General features: G+C 35.9%; 1 protein-coding gene, 1 long non-coding RNA gene and 1 other non-coding gene across 3 annotated transcripts; 1 reads left to right on the forward strand and 2 right to left on the reverse strand.

Moving 5' to 3' along the window:
• The first annotated feature begins 1,119 nt into the window (after positions 1-1,119).
• LOC132638934 (uncharacterized) lies at positions 1,120-7,223 on the forward strand. Its single transcript, XR_009581995.1, has 2 exons — positions 1,120-2,870; positions 6,778-7,223. It is a non-coding gene; the product is annotated as an uncharacterized LOC132638934 (long non-coding RNA).
• Positions 7,224-8,735: 1,512 nt separating this feature from the next.
• On the reverse strand, positions 8,736-12,238 carry LOC132605974 (probable pectinesterase/pectinesterase inhibitor 33). Its single transcript, XM_060319293.1, has 2 exons — positions 11,090-12,238; positions 8,736-9,561 (listed from the first exon to the last, which is right to left on the reverse strand). Exons 1-2 carry the CDS (start codon positions 12,000-12,002, stop codon positions 8,867-8,869), a joined length of 1,608 nt encoding a protein of 535 aa, XP_060175276.1. The 5' UTR covers positions 12,003-12,238; the 3' UTR covers positions 8,736-8,866.
• A 13,239-nt stretch (positions 12,239-25,477) lies between these two features.
• On the reverse strand, positions 25,478-25,583 carry LOC132618952 (small nucleolar RNA R71). The gene has a single exon (XR_009574403.1). It is a non-coding gene; the product is annotated as a small nucleolar RNA R71 (small nucleolar RNA).
• Positions 25,584-26,001: the final 418 nt, after the last annotated feature.

Here is a 26,001-nt window from a genome sequence, read left to right on the forward strand (position 1 = left end):
GTGAAATTTTTATTGAAGAGTTAAGGTATGCTAATTGAATTAAAGAATGAAATTCTTAATTCTCCAATGGCATAATTAAACAGCTTAAGAGAAATAGAAAAGCATCTGACTAATTTACATTTGTAACAACCCCAACTTTTAACCAACTCACAAGCACAAAAGCTTACCTTCCTTCCTTCTTCTTCTTCTTCTATTTTTTTTTTTTTTTAAAAGGAAAAAAAATTAGACTAGTCTTTCATGCATTATAGGCTTTTCGCGTGCACCCATATCAATGAGTACTGATTGGCGCCTAGAAATACATGTTTTAGCAGCTAATTATTTAATCGCTTTACTCGTGTTTAAATTACTTAAAATTTGTGTTTTACTGTGCAGGAAATAATGTTATGAAAAAGAGATATTTGGTGCTAAAATGGAGAAATAAAAGGACTTTGAAGTCTGAGTAAAAGTCCAAAGGCACAAAATTGAACCGAGTCTAAGACTGGAGCGTCAAGCGTACATGAAAAGAATGAAAAAGTGAAGTTAATTGGCCCGAGAAACACACTGGCACGCCGTGTAGGCGCTGTGTGGGACGAGTGCCAGTGCAGAAATAGGGCGGACTAAGAAGAAACCAAGGCACAGTAAATCAGACTTACCCTCGTGCCAAAAGCTATTAGTAGATGCAATTTTATTTCTCAACTAAGCGCACCAAGCAAGCGTCATGTTCAATCATGACTTCAATCCGGGCCATCCCAGCCAAAACCTCGTTGGCCTTGCTATAGGCATGATGTTGGCGTTACCTAACAATTGACATTGTACATTTATCCTCTGTCATATGACCATTTTCAATTAAAAATCTATATATAATATAAAGCTAGGCATAAACAATCCTATGTGACACCTCTATATGACCTCTATTAACATTTATCTTTTTTCTGATTTTTTTGGAATTTTTATGATCTTTTTCTATATAATAAATCAGGCAAAGCACCTAAAATATGCCTCACAAAAATGAATGCTCCTGCAGCCCACGTTTGAGTAATCAATACAGCCTTTTATTACAAACCAATAAAGCCCAGCCCACGCAATAGCACTTAAAAGCATATTAAATTGGTTGGCATTAAACCTCATAGTAGCCCCAGCAACCGATTGTCTGTTCTTTGTGCATTTAATCTTTTATGTATTTTGTATTCCATAATTCCATGCGTAGAATGTTTCTAAATAAATTTGCTCATTATTGAACAATGCAACTGCAAGTATTTTCTTATACACTTTCCACAAGGAATTCCCTGGAAATCATGGTTGTCTATGAAGTGAGCAGTCCACCTATTCCTAATGCCTCAGAGTGTGAGGCTCACACCGTTCCATTTCAATAAAGCATATTTCAAAGGCTTCAGAGTTTGAGAGGCATTTCATGGCGAGAATGTTTCGTACCGCTATCATTTTTTGGAATAATGTTGAATAGGAAGTTGAAAGACAAGGCAAAGATCCATGTATTTCAAATTGAGTAGTGATTTCCTTCTATATGCAGTTAAGATTTCATGATATTATTTTTTTCGTGATTATTGATTTATGCTTATTATTTGCTGTAACATTGAGTCATGTTTTCTGTTTCAGTTATGTAAGAATATTTGAAAGGAATATTTGGAATTTTCTCTGATCATTTATTTGTACAATGCATTGTCTATTTATACAAGTATGTAGGAAATAAGAAAATAAATAAATTCTAAATTCTGTCCTAATTTGTACAATTCTGATTGGTCACTTATTTAACAAGAATATTCTTTTACTATGCTAGGAAGCTTCCAAATGTGTATAGGTGTTATGTACAGCTGTGGTGTACCAGGAGATGTGTGTGTTGAGCTCACTGAGCCAATTCTACTGAATCATTCATTTGGGCCCAATATAACTTTTGACCCAATATCTCTTTTGACCCTTTTCTCATTTTCAGATATCTGAACAGACTTCGATGTATACAAAGAGCCCGTTTGGATTGGCTTATAAGTTGGCTTATAAGCTGTTTTTAGCTTTTTTGAGTGTTTGGCTGGCCAGCTTAAAGTCATTTTATGCTTAAAATAAGCTCAAAAAAATAATTGAACCCATTTGACTTAGTTTATCTAAAGCAGCTTATAAGCTGAAAACAGCTTATAAGCCAAAAAAAATAAGTTGGACTACCCCAACTTATTTTTTTCAGCTTATAAGCTGCAAACAGCTTTAAGCTGTAAGCCAATCCAAACGGGCTCAAAGTCTCATTCGAACATCTCCCTTTTCCCCTTTTCTATTCATCGTCTTCATCTTTGTTGATTTTTTCCATTGAAACAGATCTTGAGGAAATTAAGTTACTTTGAATTCCAACATCCCCCTCAAGGTGGAGGGGAGCGTAGTGAGACAGAGCTTGCAAGAATCCCATGGTGAACAGGCCCAGAAAGAGATTTTGTAAAGATGTCGACCAACTGGTCTTTCGAGGGAACAAATGACAAAGAAATCAGGCCGGAAAGATACTGTTGGCATACAAAATGACAGTCGAGTTCGACGTGTTTTGTTCGCTCATGGAAGACCGGGTTGCGAGCAATGTGGATCGCTGCTTGACTACCGGAGTTGACCGGAACTGGAAGACACGGTGGAACTGACAGATCTGCTAGAAGACAAGTCAACCAAGTCAATTCAGCAACCAAACGTCTCATTGAACGATACTCAGCCTCAGCGGATGAAAGGAAAATAGAAATCTGTTTCTTGGATTTCCAAGAAATGGGTGAGCCTCCCAAGCTAACAAAGAAACCACTAATGGACCTCCGAGAATCACGACATGAAGCCCAATCAGCATCGCAAAAGGCCTGGAGAGAGAGTGAAGATGAAGAATTGAAGAACAAACCCTGATTTGGATATTGTTTGAGGTAACGAACAACCCTTAAAGTTGCTTGATAATGAATAAGACTAGGCTTTTGCATAAATTGACTTAATATCAATACTGCATGACATAAATCTGGTCTTGTATGTGTAATATAGTTCAATTTGCCAATGATATGTCTGTATATGGATGGATCTGACAAATAATCACCAGAATCTGCAGTAAACTTGACTGTAGGATCTAAAGGAGAAGAAACTGAATGTAACTGAGAAACATCAAATTCTTGTAGTAAATCCCTGGTATATTTGTGTTGGCTGACAATAATACCTTGATTTTCCCTGAGAATTTCCATCCCTAGGAAGTAATGTAGGGAACCAAGATCCTTGATTTTGAACTCTGAGTGTAGAAAAACTTTAAGAGATGCAATCTCAGTGTGAGAATCCCCAGTAATAAATATATCATCCACATAAACTGCAACAATAGCAATAGAATCCCCTGTCTGCTTAAAAAAGAGGGAATAATCATTGAGGGAAGCTGTAAAACCTTTGAAACTGAGGGCACCTGCAAGACTGGCATACCATTGCCTTGACGCTTGCTTGAGGCCATATAATGATTTTCTAAGTTTGCAAACCAAATTAGGCTTAAGAGACACTAAACCAGGTGGGAACTTCATAAAAACTTCTTCTTGCAAATCCCCTTGCAAGAATGCATTGTTTACATCAAACTGTGAGATTTCCCATTCTTTCTTAGCTGTAATTGCCAATAAGCACCTAATAGTTGTCATTTTTACCACTGGGGAAAAAGTTTCATGGAAATCAATCCCTTCTTTCTGTATGTCACCTCTAATCACCAATCTTGCCTTTAATATTTCTATTGTACCATCTGCATGTTGCTTAACCTTGTAAACCCACTTACAAGGTAAAGCCTTTCTTCCTGGAGGTAAACTTACAAAATCCCAAGTCTAATTAGATTGTAATGCCTCTATTTTAGCTTCTATGGCTTTCTTCCACCCAGGATGATTACAGGCTTGAGCATAACTAGTAGGTTCAATGATGCTAGAAACTGAGTGAAGAATGAGTTGATTAGGTAAGGAAAGAGCGTTGAAGGATAAGACAATAGGTGATGAAAGGGGTATAAAACAGGACTCTGTTACATTACTCAAGAAGATAGAGTTACAGTAATAGTCTTGGAGATGAGTAGGTAAAACTCCTTTATTTGTTCTAGTGGATTTTCTGACATTATCAGTGGATGAAACAATAGGAAGATTTGATGAATTAGAAATGGTGAGCTCAGATAGGGGTTGTGTTGGACTAGGTGTGGAATTTGAAGATATATGAGGTGAGAAAGAACTGGATGTAGGAGAGAGAGGGGAACTAGGTGGAAGAGCAGAATCTGGTTGAGGAACAATATCTGAGTGATCTGTAGGTGAGTAAAAAGAGGATAAATGATGTAGTGTGTCAACAGGTATGATTATGTGAGGAGGGAAAATGGATGACAAATGTTGAGTAGAAACAAAAGGAAAAACAGATTCATAAAATGTGGCATCTCTGGAGACAAAAACTCTTTTAGTGGATAAATTAAGCAGTTTATATCCCTTCTGATTAGGATATCCCAAAACCACAAATCTGGTAGCTCTAGGTTAAAACTTATCCCTCCCATGAACCAAAGTGTTTGCATAACACAAACAACCAAAACACTTCAGGAATTGATAATCAGGTAAAACCCCAAGTAAAATTTCATAAGGTGACCTTCCTTTAAGCACCTTTGAAGGTAGTCTATTGATCAAATAGGTGGCAGTTAATATACACTCACCCCAATAAGCTTTAGGAATCTGAGATTGAAACATTAAAGCCCTTGCAATATCAAGCAAGTGTCTATGCTTTCTCTTTACTACCCCATTCTGTTATGGGGTAGCTACACAGGAAGTCTGATGAATGATCCCTTTTGATTTGAGAAAATTGGAACCTGCTTCACTTTCCCAAGTTCCAATGCATTGTCTGATCTAATCACCTTCACCTTGGTATTGTATTGCCTTTCAACCATCAATAGAAAAAATTGTATCATTGTGAATGCATTACTTTTAGAAGCCAATAAAAAGGTCCATGTTGCCCTAGTATAATCATCTACTATTGTTAGAAAATACCTATAACGATTGTAAGTAGGTATTTTATATGGTCCCTAGGTATCAACATGTATAAGATCAAAACTAGATGCAGAAGATATTTGACTGGTAGGAAAATATGGTCTAAATTGCCTTGCTTTAGGACAAACATCACAAACACAATCATAACCAATTGGAATTGAAATGAAACTGACATTTTTCATTGATGATAAAGGCAAATGCCCCAATCTAATATGCCACAGATTTACATTAGAAGTTGCATTTATACATAGAAAAGAGGTTGAAATAGAACTACTAGGCATTGAAACAGTAGACATACTAGGAATAACATTAGACAAGATAGAAGTATCTTTATTGGAATGTAAACTAGACTCCTTAGGATTAGGCTGAAATAAGTAGAGTCCCTTCTTAGCTTCACCAAAAACTTGACTCCTCTGTGAAAAGCCCTGCATGACACAATGATTTGGTGTGAAAAATAGAATACAATCAAATTGAACACTTATGAACAGACATAAGATTGTACTTGAAACTTGGAACATATAAGACATTATGCAGGGTGAGGTTAGAAAAAACGACCACTATTCCTATATGAGTAACCTGAATAGTTTGATAATTAGGAAGATTTATAGTTAAGGGAGACCTAAGGGGTGTTAATGTAGAAAATGAGTCTGAGTTGAAACACATGTGTTTAGAAGCGCCTGAATCTATGATCCAGGTGCTGGAATTAGCAATAGAAAGACATGATCCAATATACTTAAGTATTGTACCAGCAACTGCATTGCTATTAATCTCAGGACCAACATTAGTATTTCCTGTTTCTTCCATCTTCATCTGTTTGAACATTTGAACAAATTGGTTGTATTGTTCTTTGTTGTAAGACTGTCCAGGGTTATAAGATTGAACAGAGCTATAGGACTAAGTAGGATTGTAGTTATCATTAAGATTAGTCATTCGAGGTTCTGCTTCTTCCATAGCTACAACACTATTTCCTCTAATCTGCCCTTGAGAACCCTTATCATTTGTGAATTGAAAATATGCAGGAAAACCATGTAACCTGAAACAATCATCTATGGTGTGTCCTGTCCTCCCACAATGATTGCATGAAACATTTGGATTGTATTTTGCCCAATTGCCTTTGAATGTCTGAATCTGAGGCTGCTTTTGAAACCTTTGATATTGTTGTGGGTTGTTGATTTTGGGATATGTGTTCCCAGTTTGTGTATTGTTGATTCTGGGATATGTGTTCCCAGTTCTGTTTGAAGGCCCTGGACCTAAGAACCTTTGAGTTTGTCTGACCCCTTTGAATTGGTTCATATTGCCTACCATGAAGGAAGATGAATCAGAGGGTGTGATTGGATTTATGTAAGTTTCCCTCTGATTCTCATCCTGTAATATCAGAGAATATGCATGGTCAATATTTGACAAAGGGTTCATCATTAAGATGTTCCCCTAGCTTGTGCATATGTATCATTTAGTCCCATAAGAAATTCTATAAGTCTCTCATCCTCCATAGATTTTTCCAATTTGTGCTTTCCTTCACACACATAAGTACAAGTGCATTTGATGTTAGAGTTAAGTGAATCAAGCTCGTCCCACAATTTTTTAAGTTTGGTAAAATAACCAACAATGTTACTATTTCCTTGTGTCAATCTGCTAAGTTCCTTTTTAAGATGATAAAGCTTGCACCATTAGTTTGCCTAAACCTGTGCTCCAAGCTTACCCAAAGTTCTTTTGCTGATTTTGAATACATTACACTGTCTGAAACTTCTTTGGTTAGTGAGTTCAAAAGCCAAGCTGTTACCATATCATTGCATCTGTTCCATGATTGCAGATCTGCAGAATCAGCAGCAGGCTGAATAGCATGAGGTCCTGTGATGAATCCCAGCTTGTTCTTTGCAGATAAGGCAAGAAGAATAGATCTCTTCCATCCTTAATACCCTTTTCCATCAAAGAGATTATTGACTAGCAGCATACCAGGTGCATCAGAAGCATGAAGATAGTATGGATGATTAGAATCCACATTTTGTGAACTGCCCTGTGCTTGTGTAGCAGCAGCTGAGATGGTTGAGTTTTCAGGCATTTTGATAGTGATTTAGGTTGATAGAAACATTTCTCAGATCTGGAAATTAGGGTTGATTAATGCTCTGATACCATGTAAGAATATTTGAGAGGAATATTTGGAAATTTTCTCTGATCATTTATTTGTACAATGCATTGTCTATTTATACAAGTATGTAGGAAATAAGAAAATAAATAAATTTTAAATTCTGTCCTAATTTGTACAATTCTAATTGGTCACTACTATGCTAGGAAACTTCCAAATGTGTATAGGTGTTATCACTACAAAAAACTGAGTAATTTGCGGAGGTTAAAAGTTGCAATTAGGGGAGGTTTTAGCCTCCACTATTTGCTAGTGGAAGTTAAAACCCCCGCGAATTGCAACTTTCAACCTCCTCAAATTACCCAATTTTTTGTAGTGTATGTACAGCTGTGGTGTTTTTCCAGGAGGTGTGTGTGTTGGGCTCACTGGGCCAATTTTGCTGAATCATTCATTTGGGCCCAATATAACTTTTGACCCAATATCTCTTTTGGCCCTTTTCTCATTTTTGGACATCTGAACAGACTTCGATGTATACGAAGTCTCATTCGAACATCTCTCTTTTCCCCTTTTCTCTTCATCGTCTTCATCTTTGTTGATTTCTTCCATTGAAATAGATCTTGAGGAAATTAAGTTACGTTGAATTCCAACAAGTTATAAATGTATTATTCATATAAAAACTTTTGATATAAATTCAAATTTTCTTTTGGTTTTAAGATAAAAAGAAGAAGAAAAAGAAATTATAAAGCAAAGACAATTAAAGAGGAGAAAAGAAGCACTTAAAGCGAGGAAACCATTTTATGAAAAGGATCCAAGTATTAAAATATTTTATTTAGGTATAAAAGAAAATTTTATTATATGGGTAAAATGATTTTTATTATATGGGTAAAATGATTGTGAGGCAGTAAGAGCTTTAGAGAAGAGTTACTGGAAGATGATTGAAAATTTATATCGACTATTACATAGTTCAAATCTAACTAAGATGTTCGATAAACACATGTCTGACTTAGCTTGAGGGAACAAGAAAAAGAATTAGTAAATTAGATGGTAATTACCTTTTTAATTGTTAGGTTTTAATCAAATTACATTGGTTCATTCTCTCTTTTTTTTTTTTTTTTTTTTAGTTAAAGTCTATTATGAGAACTCGTGATTTCTTTTTTGAATGTTCGGTTATTAGAATGGTTCATATTCTTATCTTTATGTCTAATATTAACTATTTTTTGTAAAGTGAATACATGGTAATTTTTATTCCTTTAATGGTGTTATTATCTCAAATTTAATGTTGCTATTACTTCTGCATTATATATGTATTTTTGATATGCATTAATTGTTTGATTAGATAAAACTGAAAGAAGTTGAATTGGTAATACACTATATAATACTATACATTACATATAAGTAAGTAATCGGTATAAATAAACCAAATTTATGAATTGACCAAAGTGTCAGGGATTGGCCTATTTATAAGTCTTTTCTTTTTTACATTAAAGAGGGAATAATATCTAAATTTATTCTTGGATTGCTAATATTTTAGTAATTTACTATTTTTTTCAGATTCACTAGTAAATAAATAAAGTTTACCATTTTCACTCAGGACTAAATTTATTGGGGCTCTGATGGGTGCAGAGGAGAGGAGGTACGGAAATAGATTAGATATACAACAAGAAAGTTAAGCAGGTAATAAAGAACAGGAGTATTAGATAAAATCACATCGTATTCGTATACACATACTTTCATATAATGTCATTACACACATGTACAAAATAATGAATAGAAATAATAATTTACTAGAAAATTATACAAATAAATAGACCAAATTAATTCAGAGCCCTGAAGTGAATGGCACACCAGTAGAAGGCAACCATGTCCGACCACCTACAAGGTTCGCAACAGTAAACTTTGAAGCCTCCTTTGCATCAGTTATAACATGGTAACCAGGCCATTTCACCCTATACCTAGTCGAAGACCCCGGTCCAAAATTTCCATACTCTCCAAAATACAAAGTTTTGAACGCGAAATCAGAATCTTGCCACGGTAACCATCCTGATGGATGAATTACACTGTCAATATAAGACCTTAATATTATTGTCCTTGAAAATTCCTGCCATGGACGTCCCAAATACGTCTTAAATGCTCGAACCACCGGGGCTAGAGATGGTGCTGCTGTTATTCTCGAATTGTGAATTGAAATTCCGGTGTTCTGAAAAGGGTCACCTCGGCCTTGTGCTGTGATCACATTCACTTGGCCTACTAAGGGCCTTCGGACGTAAATGACACAATTTTGAAAAACAACTGCAGCGTTACCGAATATAAAGTCTATGGTGCCATAAATTTGACATGTTTTGTAAAATTGTCGTTGGGATTGGACAAAGATTGTGTCTTGGTATCCTTCGAATCCACAGGCATAGAATACTGAAAGATCAGATGCTGATCGGAGTGCTACTGCTTGACCCTTTTTTGGACCTGCTGTGTTACGGAATGTGATGCCACGCGCAATGAATCCACTTCCATCAACCCCTGGAATTAAACAAGAAAAATTGACATAAATAACCACCCATCAAAATAATAGCTAGCAAATGTATATTATGTGTGTGTGTATATACATTTTTAATATATAATAGTGTACATGGCTAGAAAATGTAATTATTTTGGATGACTGGCCAAATGTGTGACTTGCCTATAAACAAATGTTATTTTGGGAAATAAGTGATTAATTAAGGAAGTTAAGTGCTCTCTTGGAGAAAATGGTTAACGTAGCCTAAAAACATGTATTGGTTGGACCAATTAAGGTTACGACTTATGGGAATAATTTGATGTAGAAGCAATATAATGCTGATATTATTGTCCCAGATCATTATTACTTTGATCAGTGCGGTTTCTTTAAAATGAGGATCCTTCATTTAGACGTAGGACAAAACTTGGATTGCAGTATCAATGATATCAAATATAAATTGTATAGAATAGCATTTCTTAAACCGACCTTATAAGGTGATGAAGTGACAACATTGCAAAATAGGCCTTATACTAACGTCAATGGTTTACTTAACTGAAAAAAGTGGTCCTTTAAGTGAAAATTCAGATGGCCATGCCATGCATACTGAAATTTAAAGTTTATCCCTCTTAGATATTTACCAAAAATAACTCTGACATTATGGACAAAGGAATTTTCCTTGTACTTAGTTAAAAAAACTTCCCAGGACACTATTCATAATTGTTCCTTTAAAGAAATAAAATTACCTTATGAAACAAGGAAATAGATACGTTTTTTTTTTTTTTTTTTTTTGTGGTTTATAATAATATCAAAGTAGAATGATATATCCCTGTTTCAATTAAACTATCTGATATTAAAAGACTAAATTTCAATAACTTGAAAATAATTGCCTTCGCGAAGAAGCCTAAGAATGGTAGCATGTGAAAGCATACAGATCGATATTGCAGCAAAGTGGCCGCCAAAGTAGCATGTCTTTAACTTTACTTCACGAGCTTGAAGTATAATAGAGCTTGCCTAATTATTTGCAACTTCTCTATTAAGGTCCTTGCATTATACTACTCAACTCTTCATGAGTCCCTTTCCATGCTGAAATCTTAAAATCATTGACCCAGAAAGGAAAAAAAATAAATACAGGAAAGACTTTTTACGGATTTCTCTTTCGCTTTCACTTTATTTTATGTGTCTCTGTTTGATTGAGTATGGAGTTTAAAAAGTAAGAAAAAGTTTTAAATCTCGTGATCTTAAACTAAAGATACATGTAATGTACCAAAATGCTTTTTGAATCTTGTGTCTTAAACAAGTCAGGTACAGGTAGGATATTAGAATTAAAGAATTATTAAATATAGAAAGTAACATTTTCTAAAAGTCAAATACATAGTAGCAATTAATTGAAACAGAAGATTAGAGGTATTATTTTCTTGGTTATTAGTTTTAGCTATTATGGACAGTTACATATAAGTGACCTGATAGTGCAATAATTCGTACTTTATCGGTGTATATAAGTTAAACTAGTACAGTATGGATGGGAAGATAGAGCAAGAGAGGGGAGCGTACCAACAGTTGCAGTACTGTAAGTTGTGAAACCTGCTGCTGCACTTCTGCTACCTGTAATTATTGTGTATCTCAAACCAGCACCAACTAACATGATGTTACTCATGGAAGGCCCTATTGCCACATTTTCTCTATAAACACCTTTTTTAATATATATGATTGTCCTCTGATCTGAAACCTTCTCTGCAGCCGCATTGATTGCAGCCTGAATGGTCCGGAAATTCCCCGATCCATCTTGAGCCACCACGTAAATCGCCTTGGCAGCTAAGCTGCTCGTCGAAGATTGTATCAACTTTCTTTCCCTAGTCGTAACCCAACTTGGAAATCCACCAATTTCTGTGGAATTTTGTGAATCCACAAGCTCACCGTTTACAGCCAAAGAATTGCTAAGAAGTTGTGAGACATTTGTGGATAAAGTCGGATGTAGGATATTTGAAACGTTGAGTTGATTTGAGCCCGATAGACATGTCTCGATATTTGTTAACGAGGCACTAAGCCAAGTTTGAGCATCGAAATCCGTACAGGAAGTAGAGTTAGATCCGATGCCATGAAGAGTACGGTTTAATTGGAAGATGGTGTTGTCAATAAGCTTGTCACAATCCATCCAGACTAGTTTCTTTCGTTTCCCTCGGCAGTGCGGGCCCATTTTTTTCGAGTGGTTTTGTACTAGGAGGACTTGTTCCAAGGCCACTTGTGCGGTCATGGTTCGAAACTCGGCTTTGCATGTCGGCTTGAAAGTACGCTGGAGCCCGGCATCGGCCATGAAGTATTTGCATAGTTCAGGATGAGGAGTTTTGCTACACCACCAGTTAATATCATCACTTGTTTCTTCTTCATTGGAATAGGATTGGTGTGGGAATAAAAAGAAGGAAAAGAATATTAAGAATACTAAGGAATTGAGCTTATAAGTTGTCATTGTGGTAAAATATGTTGTTTTTGTGTTGTGTTGTATTTTGTTATTAGGAGTATTTTGCAAACTATAGTGAATAGGAATGAAGGATCATTTAATGATGCGGTTGGTGTCTTTTTATACTAGTGGACAGAAATCTGAAATGTAAAGGAAATGGGATGTCTAATAATGTCGAACGTCAGTTGGCTTCCTGAAATGGGAAGCAAACATAACAATAAGAAATGCAATCACAAGATAACAAAGTCAAGATTGATATTCAACACATCAGTGTCTTTACTTCATTTTGAGATCTTGGTTCTGTGGATCACTGCCAATGCACTCAATATATATGGAGAGAGAGACAGAGAAAGGGGGTGGGTGGGGGGTGGGGGGTGGGGGGGGGGGGGGAGGGGATGCCCTTTCTGGTCGTATGTATCCATGTGAACATCCATATCCAAATTCTTTAGGCAAAATACGTTGACAATTTCTTAAATTTGTGCAGTAAGTTTCATTTAGACACTTAAATTAAGACATATTTTGATTGAGCACATGTACATATGTTAAACTGTTTCTATTAGAGTAAATACTTCCCACTCAAAACTTCAAAAAAGTTTTTGCGCAAATTCTGAAGCGCCCATTACAAAGATAAGTCAACCACTTAAAATATGTCACCTTATTAAATTATATAGATTAACCTCAATAAGTCGTAAAACCTGGTGCATGTTCCAATTGATGTCGAACCCCATAAAGCCGCGAACATGCACAAAAGCTTTTCCAAAATATGAGCCGGAAGTATCTAATAGGAACACTTTATCATAGGTTCAGGTACTCAAGTCTAGATGAAATTTATTATCAAGTTTAAGTTATTTTATTTTTTTTATTTTTTTTATATATATATATATTCTGCCAATTCTTAATTATTTGTCATTCATAATACGTACCATTATGTCAAAGAGTAATATAATATCTGAATTGTGATAACATTCTTCAAGGTAAAGTATGAATTTTTCTACACCGTGTAGATTGACCTCGCTGAATTGCTTAGCGTATTATGCGCTACGCCCACTTTAAAATAAACAAACGGTTCAAGTTATATGAATATATGGGCATATACGCCTTTTAAATCTATAAATGATTATGAATTTGGCGGCTACCTTCTTGTTTACGTTAAGGATTAACATAAGATTTGACAAAAGGAACCATCTAATTATCTAAATGTGTTGAGTGTTTTCCGTACATCTGATGTAATATATACTTGATGATCAAGTATAAAGAAAATGTACAGTTGAAGGAAGAAGCCTATATTCCTTATTCAACTTAAGTGGACACCAGATGTCTGAACTGCCATTCATCAGGGGATTGTCCATGTGCATGCATTAAGTTCTTTACGCAATCCTCTAATTCTTAGTTTGAGGGTCATCTCTATGTGACATATGAAAAATCCTTATGGGTCATTTGATTTAGGAGAGAGTCAATGCAAGAATTAGTATAATGCGGAGATCGTAATGCAAACCTAGTAATGCAGAACTTGTAATATAAAAGTTGGTAATGTAGGAATCATTATCAAAGATTATGATACTGGGAATAGATCTTTCATTAAGTTTTAAATCCATATACTTTCACGTGTTAAGTTGTGAAAATGATGTGTTTGATACATTGGAAAGATTTGAATGATTTAAAAACTACATTTTGAAGGCGATGGGGATGTTTGGGAGTGGATATAAATGGTTTAAGTTGAACTAAAAATGTTGTGGGAAAGATGTCAAAATTAAAAGTGAAATATAGCCTAAATTAAAAAAATGTAAAACTCTTAATGTAGAAATAGTTTGGCTATTAGGAGAATTTATTAAGGAAAATTGTAGCTCTTGAAGCCAGTTTCTAACACTTCAAATCGTTCATCATTTGGACTACCCTACACAAAATTATGACCAAATAGCATAACAATATATGATCCGCGCGACCGCTAGAAACCACGTGACAACACAAACTTCTGAATCTCCTGCACAATCATGGCGCAAGGGCCTCTGGATGGGACGATCCTGCGTACATTTTCAACTTTCAAACTTAGGGCACAAACCTTTGGAGAAGAATTCGCCCTAAATCCTAATCTAGCCGCTAAGATGAGTAATCTAAGGTACTTGTGAGTGATACTATGAGCATTGGCAAAATTTAAACACTGGCATTTACATAAAATATCAATTTCCATCTAAGAACATCAAATTCAAAAAGTGGAGGTTACTTCACTAATAATAAAACCCGATTTTCTCTCTCTACAAAATCATCTCTGCTTTATCTTTATGTTTTTATAGATATATTTGGACCACCTATAGTCTCAGCCCCCACCAACGACCTATCAGACCCACCGCCACACAAACTAATGAGAACTTGTAACGACTCGATTGGTCGTTATAGTGCTATTGACCATTTTACCCTGTTGACCCTTTCCCGAGGTTATCGGGTGGTTTTAGTGTGACTTTTGGAAGTTTGATCCTTAAAGAATGGTAGGTTGACCCATAGTTGACTTTTGAGGAAACAAATTTTTTCCGGAATTCCTTTGATTCTGGGAGGTCCGGATGACCATTTGTGACTTGGTAGTATGTTCGATTCCTAATGTACTTGGAAGCATTATCAGATTTGGCTTGGAAACTTGGCTTTAGGCCATTAGGGGTTGACTTGGTCAAATAGACCTCTGTTCGAAATTCCAAGGCCCCGGATGAATTCGTAGTGAGTTTTTATGCGTGTTTGCTTATTTGTTTTATGTCTGTGGGGCCTCGGGTGATAGTGGGGTTTTGGATTAAGAATTGTCAAAAACCAGAAAAATATAGTGTCTGGTGTCCACTGCAGCGGCACCAGACTCGCCGCAGCGGTCTCACTGTAGCGAGGGAGAGATCGCTGTAGCGGGTGAGGGACTTCGTGGTGAGTCGCCCCAGCGGATTGGTATCCGTTGAGGCGGACTCGCTATAACGTGTTGAGAGCCCGAGATTTCAAGTGAGACGCCATAACAGCCCCTGGCCGCCGTCAAGCTCGCTGCAGCGGGTAACCTTACTGCTGTAGCGAGTGACGGGCAGTGTTTCCATATTTTTCTTAAGTTAAAACCCTTGAACCCTATCTTTTCCCTTCATCACTTCATAAGCGCACTTTGGGAGAATTGAATAGCTTTTGAAGTGAATCTTCTTGGAGGTAAAATCTTTGACCCTCAACTTCATCATTCACTTTCATAGATCCTTAATCCATGCTTAGAATCACTAGAATCAAAGTGGAGAAGACGAGTCTTATGATAAATTTCTTGAAATGGGTTTAGACTTCTTAAATGGAAATTGATAGTGAAATTGACTAGTATGATCATAAAATTTAATGAATTCATTGTTTTTAAGCTTAATTCTACCATTATTAGTGATTAATTTGATGATTAAAGAATTAGGGTTCATACTCAAATTTGGGGGTTTTGCTTTAAATCCGAATTACGCTTAATCTTGAGTTGTTTTAGCAATTGAATGGTGGGTTTGATCATCTAGAGCATGAATTGCATATTCCACCTTCCAATTTCCCATTTTACCCTTGTGGGTCCATTTCCCCAATTCCATGAGTTAGAATTTGACATAACTAGAAGTATAGCAATATGGGTATCGTTCTTCTTGATTTCTAATATAGAACTTGAATATGTTTAGCTTTGATTATTAGAGACCCAAAGAAAGGGCAAGGCTAAGGTGTGACAGTTCGTGGCTCCTTGTAACACCTCAGACCTTTAACTTAAGCTTTGACCATGATTTTAGACTTAGAAAATCAGATAGAGAAAGTTGGAGTTGAAATTTTGCTACAGTTCAGCAGATGGTGTTTTACGCCCAGAATTATGGGCCATAACTTGAGATACGGACCGTGACTCAGTCTGTACTTATTGATTTGGTCACTGGTTTTGGACATCGAAAATTACTTCCAAGAATTACTGACCGTAATTATTGTGACCATAATTGAAGAGGTGCTTAGTTGGGCATTCTGTTTTGAGACATGAAAAATTACTTCCAAGAATTACTGGCCGTAATTCAAATTACTGACCGTAATTCAAATTACTGATCATAATTTGAATTACTGTCCAAGAATTACTGACCATAATTCAAATTACTGACCATAATTCAAATTACTGACAATAATTTGAATTACTGACCATACTTTGAATTACTGACCGTAATTCAGTCTGTAGAAGTCAACCTGCACCAGAAACTATAAATATGTAGTTTTATTTTCTTATTTTCAAGTCCTAAACCCTAGAATGACCTGCTCTTCTTCCCCATTACCAAGGACACTAAGGTAAGATCCTAACCTATTCAAAGTGGATTAAATCATGTGTTCATCTAACCTAATTAGGGAATCATTAATCTTAACCTAGAGTTTTCAAGAAAACCCATATTCAAGGTTTAAGACACAAGCTTTTGGGATTCTTCTCAAAGATTCAGACTTTTATTGTGGATTGTGAAGCAGCTAAGGTATGTGAGGCTTGCTATCTCCGTTAGGGAATGCTCATGATTCTTTCTACGCCTCATTCTACATGTTTATTAGTAATTTGACTCAGAATATAGTTTAGCCCTGGTTTCTTGAATAGTTGTAGAACTGCTATCTCCTAGGGTTATAGTTTCATAATTCGTTCATGGTGATCATTTTGAATATCATGAACTCAGTACGTAATCATTATATACTTGTGTATTGACATCACACGAGTCTCAGTCAGTGTATAACCAGATATTAGCTTAAGTTCCATAATCAGAAACAATTATCATGCTATCAGCTATAGCCCAGTCTCAGTCTTGTAAATTGTTTAATATTGAACACCTGTATTTGTATTTTTGGGCCCTAGGCCACAGTTTATGCATATGTATTGCTTGGGCCTGAGGCCATAATGTTTGTGCACATTATTTGGGCCCTAGGCCATAGTATATATTTATAGTCATACAGGTGATTCTTCATTCAGACTAGGGAGTACTTCAAATTCTTGCTTTCCTGTTTAATTCAGTTTCAGTTTTAGTACTTATATTTCTTCTTTCAGTTGCTTTACATATCGGTACAATTCAAATGTGCTGATGTCCCTTTTATTGCTTGGGGGCCTGCATCTTGATATACAGGTTGACGATCCAGCTAACTAGGACTGCTCGTATCAGCTGATTGGTGAGCCCCAGTTCCTCCGGGACATTATCCTACTTTTAGTCTTTCCAGTTTTAGATAGTTAGCTTTTCAATCAGTCAGATATTAGCAGTCTTTTATATATTGGCCTTGTTGGTTATTTATTCAGATGTTTCAGACTTTAACCAGTATTTCCGTATTTAATATATTTTCGGTCAGACTTTTAGTAGATCGACATGTGTTAGTCTTATTTCCTTATTATTGCATGTTTTCACGTCACATGTTGATTCAGCTAGCCTATGGGTTCGCTCGGTCACATGCAGTTAGGCACCGAGTGCCGTGTTACGCCTAGGCCATGGTTCGGGCCGTAACACTCCTGTTCGGCTCTCTAGGTAGGTTACGACTTACCTTTTTGGTTAGACTTTGGTTAGCGAATTATATGTAGAGTTAGTGATTCTTGGAGGAAGCATGTAAACATTCGGGTATAAAGTTTGGGATGGAATACTAGTTTGGTATACCATGGCTTGTCGCCCTATTGTGTTCTATTGAGTTGTTGTTTTATTGTGAGTTTTTGGCTTGTATCCACGTGATTGATTCTAGAGTTGATGTTTAGTGATTACCTTATGATTCGGAGAGTATAATTATCATAGTTGAGATTGTTGGAAAGGAAAGTAAAGTTATGATATTGATATTGTGATTGAGATATGTGTCCATGTGTGGCACCATTGATTCATATATTCTTGTTGGCATTGATTATCATGCATTCATTCATGTATACATATATTGGGATCGGGTCGCGCGCCGCAACACTTACATGGATTTGGTTGCACGTACCGCAACACTGATTGGGATCGAGTTGCACGTTCCGCAACATTGACTATTGGATTGGGTTGTGCACCACGACAGATGCACTTAGCGGTCCCCCATGGATCATGACTATCGAGGCGATGAGATATTCTACCCAAAGCGTGTGTGTATCACTGCATTTGCATTGCATTCTTCTCATATTAGCATATGGCATTGTATTGGACTTGTTGGTTGATCTTTGGTGATATGTGTATTGATATTGGTTCTTGAGATTGTACTTTGGACTTATAGTGGATTTTGAGGAGACATGCTAGACTTGGTACTGGATTTGATACTTTGGACTGTGTTGAGTTATATCTGACTGTGAGTGATAAGTCCAAGCGCCTTTTGTTTTGATGATTGTCAAACTATTTCAGAATCGTATAGAGACATGGTCTGTAACCTGCTCTCTGTGCACCTTGTACCATTAGTAGAGAATAACTGTAAAGCCGAGCCACTTGCTGCACATAAGAACAGTTGTGAGGTGGTCCATGCTTTAGGTCAAAGTGAATGAGTGATCTCTATCCATCCCACATGCTCCCAATATGTATACAACATGATGGCAACTTATTGACTAGACTTGAAAACCTAATCAAAACCGTGCAAACACTTGCCGTCATAAGTTCTCAAGTTCTCTCAAGAAAAAGTCACTTGTAAAACTGAAAAACCCAATCCAGACATAGATTTAGTCTAAAGTTCTTTATGTTGTTGTAAGTCCTTGTTCGTTTGTGCTTAAATTGTAAAGCTACTCTTCTGTGTTAAGAAGCTGTTTGTAAGTGCACTACAAAAAAAATAGGTAATTTGCAAAGGTTGAAAGTTACAAGTCGGAGGTTTTAGCCTCTTCTAGAAACTAGTGGAAGATAAAACCTCCGCGAATTGTAACTTTCAACCTCCGCAAATTATTAATTTTTTAATTGTGGTGTTTTGAAAAGTCTACAAGTGTACTTGTTGGAATATGTTTCACAAGCTTTAGAGTGGTTCACCAGCTAGAGCTAATGTAGGTGTATTAGTAGTTCTTGGCTAGAGTTAGTCAAGTGGAGTTTCTTGTAATCGGAGTATTGCAGGTGTTGAGGGACTACGGTAGTTCCTAAGTTGTAAAAGAGTCACTATAAGGGTGAGGGGTTATGGGAGTTAATTCCTAGCTTACAATCGATTATAATATGAAGTTGCTCATGTAAGGGAGTTGAAATCCTACTGAGGAGGGTCGTGATTTTTAATCCCTTGAGCAAGGAGTTTTTCACGGCAACATCCTGTGTCCTTGATGTGGCGTGATTTTACGCCACAAATCGATACTTTTCTGCTATAAGTTTTACTTGTTTTTAAGCAAGTCTATGTGATTTTACGTGTTTTTTAGTGTTTTTCAGGTGAAGGAACAGATTTGACATGACAACAGTTGAAGTGTAGAACCAGGTCGTAAATGCAGTTTACGGTCCGTATTCTATAATACGGGCCGTATTCCATGGTCGTGTTAAATGATAACAGAACCAGAAAGGCAGGTTGAGAAGATGGTGATTTACGAGCTCAGTTTACAGACCATATTTCAGTTTACTCCGTATTCCATCACGTATTTAATCTTTCGAGCAGTTGGCAGAAAGTCTGAGTTTTGGCAAGTGAAAGACGACCATGCAGTTTACGGGCCGTAAACCACTTTACGGTCCGTATTTCAGAAGGTTGAAGTTGCACACAACTGAGAGGATGACTTGGGCGTAAACCACTTTACGGTCCGTAAATCACTTTACGGACCGTATTTCGTAATGGCGGGACCAAAGTGCAAATCTGTAACTTTTATATTTCCAAAACTTATAAATAGTCATTGTAGGGTTTTAATAGTTATCAGTTATTATATTTTTCTCTCTTGACTTAGAACATAAAATTCTCTCTAGTTTTTGAAGATTCAAACATCAATTCAAGTATTATCAATTCATATTTTCTTCCAAAGTAAGCAATTATGAATTATTCAATTTCTTATTTCTTGTTCTTTGTCATGAGTAGCTTAATTTCCTTACTAGGGTTGTGAACCCAATGATGGGTGTTTTGTGATTGGGTTGTGATTGATATACAAATAATGGATTATTAGGGTTTAGTTATTCTTCATTCTTCATTCATAATTAATGGTTGCAAACATTGATTAAAGCCATAAATCTTGATTTATTTGGGAAAATAATTAGGGTTGGTAAGAATAACTAACAAGAACTCAAAGCTTTAAACTTTGTTTAATAAATTCACTTAGGAATAAGATGAATTTACTTGGCATGATTAATCGTTCTTCATGGTCACTTTCTTATATTTGGGAAAATCATAGAAAGACATAATCTTTATTTATTGGGAAATAGTAGAGATTCACATAGAGATTAAGTGTATTCATATAATGATCCATTCACTACCAGAAAAATGGCCTTTAAGGAAGGGAAAACTGGTCCCTAAAAGTCTAAATCTGGTCCCAATAGAGCAATTATGACGTGGAAAAATTGATCGCCACTGGTCGTAATAGCTTCCGCCGCTAAAGGTCAACAACGATGGGTTCAATACTCTGGTCGTTAAAGGTCTTTAGCGACGGAGAGAAAATCTGGTCATTAAATGCTTTTATAGACTACATATCTCGTCCCAAACACATGATTAGTATCATTGGAATTATATATTTTTCTGGTCGTTAAATCTTTTGGCGACCACCTTAATTGGTCCCTATTTAAAGTAATACACTAATTTTAGGGACTTTTTTTCTGGTCCTTACTGACCAGGAGTGGTCCCTAAAGCTTGATGCCACAAGAATGTTATTTTTTATCAATAAATATCAAATTGCTACTGAAAAATCTAGATATAAAAAGTTTTACATATATATATATATATATATATATATATATAGAGAGAGAGAGAGAGAGAGAGAGAGAGAGTTACAATAAAATGGTTAATGACCTATGATGTTAGTTTCAATATTTGCTCTAACACCTTAACAAAAATCTTAGCTAATATCCCGAGCTAGACTATGATATTGAGTTTTGCATAACATTCCTAGCAAAATAATAATGAGCTTGTGCATCTTCCAAACTTGCATCTTGACTTGTAACTTCAATCTGCAAAACATATAAGTACAAAATTTTGAAAAGACGATGAATAATTATTAGTAACATAAGATAAGTAAATTTTACACTAGCAATGGTTAAACCGCTTACCCCAAACGCAGTCTAAATTCATCAGGTGTTATCCAGAACATCAACGCTGTAGGGATATAAGAAATATTAATTAGAAAAGCTTTGGGATGCATTAACCAAGAACCTAATATCTATTTTAAAGAACCACAACTAAAACAACTGTGACAAACATAATGGAAGTGATCGAACTAATTCTTCTAACCTTCCACTAAGGCCTCTTGTAAAACAAGGAGAATATCAAACCAAGTGAGACTATGAGCTCTTTCTAGTACCAAACAAGGAACTACAAAAATTAAACTTGAAAAACAGAAAAACAGAACAAGAGTTAACAACAATAAGACTTTTTTCCATCTGGTAGAAGCATGTTTTATCTATTTTCAATAAGGCTTTTTCCATCATCACTACAACAATTGCATATAGAACAAAGGAATACTGAGGAATTTAATCATTTCTCATAAAAATGATATAAGAAACAAGTTCAACCTTAGATGTTCACTGTTTGGATGAACATAAATGAAGTAAACTACAAATATAGCAGCTACTAGCTTCCAGCAAATGTCAAATTCAGCCATAGAAGCACAATGCTCACAAAATGGCGCCCCGACCTTCAAGTTATGCAAAGTTTAATTTCAAATGCAAATTGAGAGAGCCTCTGCTATATAGGCCGTTCATATTTGTCACCTCTATGGCATGCGCAAGATAGAAATTCAGCTAATATTTAATTTGGTCAAACATTTCCAACTCAAGATAGTGCAATTAATTCCCAAAAATTGTTAAAAAATACTATTTTGCACAACCTGATGAAGGCTCATTTAAGTTTTAGAGTCTTACTAAACAAATGCACTGTCAAGTACAACTGGAAAGCACAGGCTCAAGGAGCATTTTTGGAAGTACTAAATAAGACCGCTGTCCCATTTGGGGTTGAATGTTAGGTGATCTAGGTGCATCCCTCAGAATGTTTGGCACCATACATCAATTTTAAGAAAAGAGTTGATATACACCGGATTCCTGAAATATAATTACATTGACTTCAGAAAATAATGCATGAATGGACTCCTAGAGATGAGATAAACCTAAGTTGAGTTTAGAGGAATAAGCACATTTATGGGATTCAAATTACTTTCAGGTTTCTTTTATGAGATGCAAACTTCCTAATAATCTACTGTCAAGGACAAATAACCATTGCTCAGGATGTAAAATAAATTACCTAAGCTGTCTTTTCATTTTCATTGCATGGATTTCCTATGTACCAATCTGTTCCTTTGCCGTGAAAAAGACAAAAAGATTGAGTACTTGATTTGCTCACCACTTATTACTGTTAGAGTCATCATTTTAAGTATTTCAATGTTCTGGCCAGTGACCGCCTTTCTACATGTGTTCTTCATTACTTCTCATATATTATTGTCCCAAGATATTGTTATGCTTTGCTGGCCTGTCAATAAAACAAGATATAGTTATGGGATTTATCACCAACAGACAATACTAGAAGCTGAGAAAATGATGGGGGAAGAGATTTTATCGGCTTTCTGCAAGTGGGATCGACTTGACAAATTTTGTGTATATATTTGAGTGCATATTTTAGTGAACTGCGTGGCTAAATATACTTAAATCCTGATCAAGCATCACAAAAATAAATGATTATACTAACTCTACGTTTAAAACTAGCACATTTATATGCCAAGTACTTTTCAGCTGAGGTTCATGCATCCTGAGGAGAGTACATAAGAATTAGTTTAAGAAAAGATAAAGGATAAGAAAAATACTAAGATGCGCACAATTACGATCAGATGCAAACTACTGTGTTTTGAGAAATGAAGTAAACAAGCTTTATATCTGACCAAAAAGGTTCAACTGTAAACAAATTTTAAAACAAAAAGGCAAGTTGTACTCCTGATAATATTCCATTGTTTGAATAATGATCAAAATTAGAATGGACGATGGTCATTTGTTTTTTACATTAAACAGATACGAACAGTCATGATCTAGTAATTATTTAAAATTATCCAAATAATTTTAATTTAGCCTTTCTTCATAGTGGTAAGAGTATACATTAAAATTGATACACAAGTATCTAGGTTTATGTTCGTTACTCCTATTTGTTCTTTACTCTTTAAAGACTAGATCTCGTGTGAAGTTTCTTTTGCTAGAATTTATTCCAAAATAATATAGTAAATATAGTTGTTGGTCTAACAATGTATCTTTCCAGTTCAAATTTATTTCTTCATCAGTTAGCAGGTCATATTACTGAGGAATAGCTGGTGCAAATTACAATGGTATACGAAGCTCTCATTTATATGCAAAATGAAGCGAGGCTGGCAGTAATGTTTTGATTTTTCAATTTAGGTAGGATGTAGCTTCTAGAATAGTGTTGATTAACCAATAAACTGAAGGGTAAACCACTAAACTGAAACCAAACCAACCAATATCTTAATGGTAAGCTAGCAGAGTAGTACATTTAAAAACCGATAACCACTAAACCGAATCTTTTAGCGCAAATATCCAACCGATCTGCCGATAAGCAGCCCTACCAAGTAATTTCTAACCAATCCACAAATAAAAACGCAAAACAGACAACAATGACATATGCCAAATGGATTCTGGTATCTCAGTAAAGTTTCAAATAACCATCATTAGAGACAAAATAAGATCGATATAACAAATTCCCCAGCAAAAAAGAAAAAGATTCTGGTGATTTCAAATATATTATGAGAAAATCGTTGCTCGACTATTTATATACTTTCTACTTTGATAAGTAAAAATTGGGACAATTTATAATTAAACCAAAATGATGATAACAAAAGATAGAGATCTCTGTTAGCATTCATACACCAGAGGCCTAATCAGCCTTAAACATCAACTGGGTTATCGCAAACGATAATAACACTCCAGGACTCTTAGCTTACCAATCAAATACACCAAGATCCAAAGGGCTATGCAATATTTACTGATAATAGAAGACCTAAATTGAAAAAAAAGTAGACCAATAAGTAAAAAAAACGTACCTTCTTTTCAACCCTAGAAGTTCTAAGGATTAGCAAGGACCTGTTGTGATTGGGTCTTCACAACACTTCTTGGGGAAGCTCTCTTCTGCAACGATCGGCAGAACTAGGGCAGTGTACATGATGGGTGAGATGTGTAAATCTTAGGGTAGAGTTGCGACGACTTGTGTTTTGAGAGAACAAAGAGGTTTTTTTAATTCTTAGATTTTTTTTATTTCACTATACATCTAGGTTTAGCGCCTGCCTTTTTGTGAAAATAAAAGTTTTTAATTGGTTTGGCCCCTGGAATTTGAGAAAACCATACGTTTTTATTTTTATTTTTTAGTATTAGATTTGGGGTCAGTCTCTCCGTTCAAGGCCCTCAATTCTATTTTAGGACCAGTTACTAATTTCTTTAGGGACTAGATTTAGTACCTTCCTAATAAAGTACTAAATTAAGGACCGAAATATAATCTCGTCCCAATACATGTATTTTTAGAGACGGAATTATGATCTCGTCCCTAAATGTTGGTCGCAGATAAGGCTTTTTCTTGTAGTGATTATAAGTATATCGAGATCAATACCCATGATCATACACCCTATCTAGCGGGGACACAACCTTAGTTTATTTTACCATAAATTTCCACCAAAGCAATAGTTTAACAATTAGTTATAGAAAAACCAACTTTTACCAAAATCATCGGATTAAGACATTAGACCTAGACCTTAGCATCTACGACTTTAGTAACCTTTTCACACCATATTCCCTGTGGGATTCGACCCCAACCTTGTTGGGTTACTATATTTGACAACATCCGCGTTATACCATTCATAGGTGTAATTTGAGCGTATCAAATTTTGGCACCTTTGCCGGGGAATACGGTTTTGAAATTACTAAATAGTGTTTTCTTTGATTGAAGTCTTTTGCTTATTCCATCACACCTTGTTTGCTACTCTGTGTAAACCAGGTGAACATGAATCAAAATCAGCAAAATCATCGTGCTGGTAACCAGGGGAATCGGTTGAACAATCTGGCAAATGAATCTGATGATGAGAATATTTTCGCTGATCTTGTTCCAGAGGAGGACTATGCATCTGCTATTGTTCAGCCTCGAGTTGGAGCTGCTACTGTGAAAATTGACTCCTCTCTATACTAGCTGTTGAAACTTGAGGGATACTTTCAGAACTCTACCGAGAATGACCCTCAACGTCATTTGCAGAATTTTGTGGATGTGTGTGCTAAGCACATTCAGAACAACGTTCCACAAGATGCTATCCGGTTGAGGTTATTCAAATATTCTTTGGCTGGAGAGGCAAGAACATGGTTTGAGAAGCTGCCCCGAAATTCGATTACTTCATGGGCAGAGATGGTGACTGCTTTTCTCACCAAGTGGTACCCCCCCTAGCAAGAAGGCTGAAATTCGTGACAAGATTTATGAGTTTAACCAGCGACCGGGGGAACAACTATATGAAGCCTGAGAGAGATTCAAGGAATATTTGCAGAAGAGCCCGAATCATGGTTTTCCTGAACATATATTAATGGAGAAGTTCTACCGAGGGCTTGATCCAGTGACGCAGTTGGTTGCTAATAATGCAGCTGATGGGTGTTTCATGAACAAGACTTATCGACGAGTGACCACCATACTTAACAAGCTGACAACTCATAATCAGGCTTGGCAGTCAAACAATGCTGATGTGGTACTGTATGGTAGTGCTATGATCCAGAATATAGTGAAGGAGAATAAAGACACTCAACAAACATTGGCAGAACACGCAACAAATATTTCCTTGCTGACGAAGAAATTTGATGAATCTCAAATCAAGAAGGTAAATGTTTGTGAGGATGATACAGTTTTGCCAAAAGGGATGTACCATGCTCAAGATGGTCCGTTCCTTGCTGGGCCACCTATGCAGGTTGAAGATGCTAATTATGTTAATAAA

This window comes from Lycium barbarum, chromosome 1, assembly GCF_019175385.1.
Source record: "Lycium barbarum isolate Lr01 chromosome 1, ASM1917538v2, whole genome shotgun sequence".
NCBI lineage: Eukaryota > Viridiplantae > Streptophyta > Magnoliopsida > Solanales > Solanaceae > Lycium > Lycium barbarum.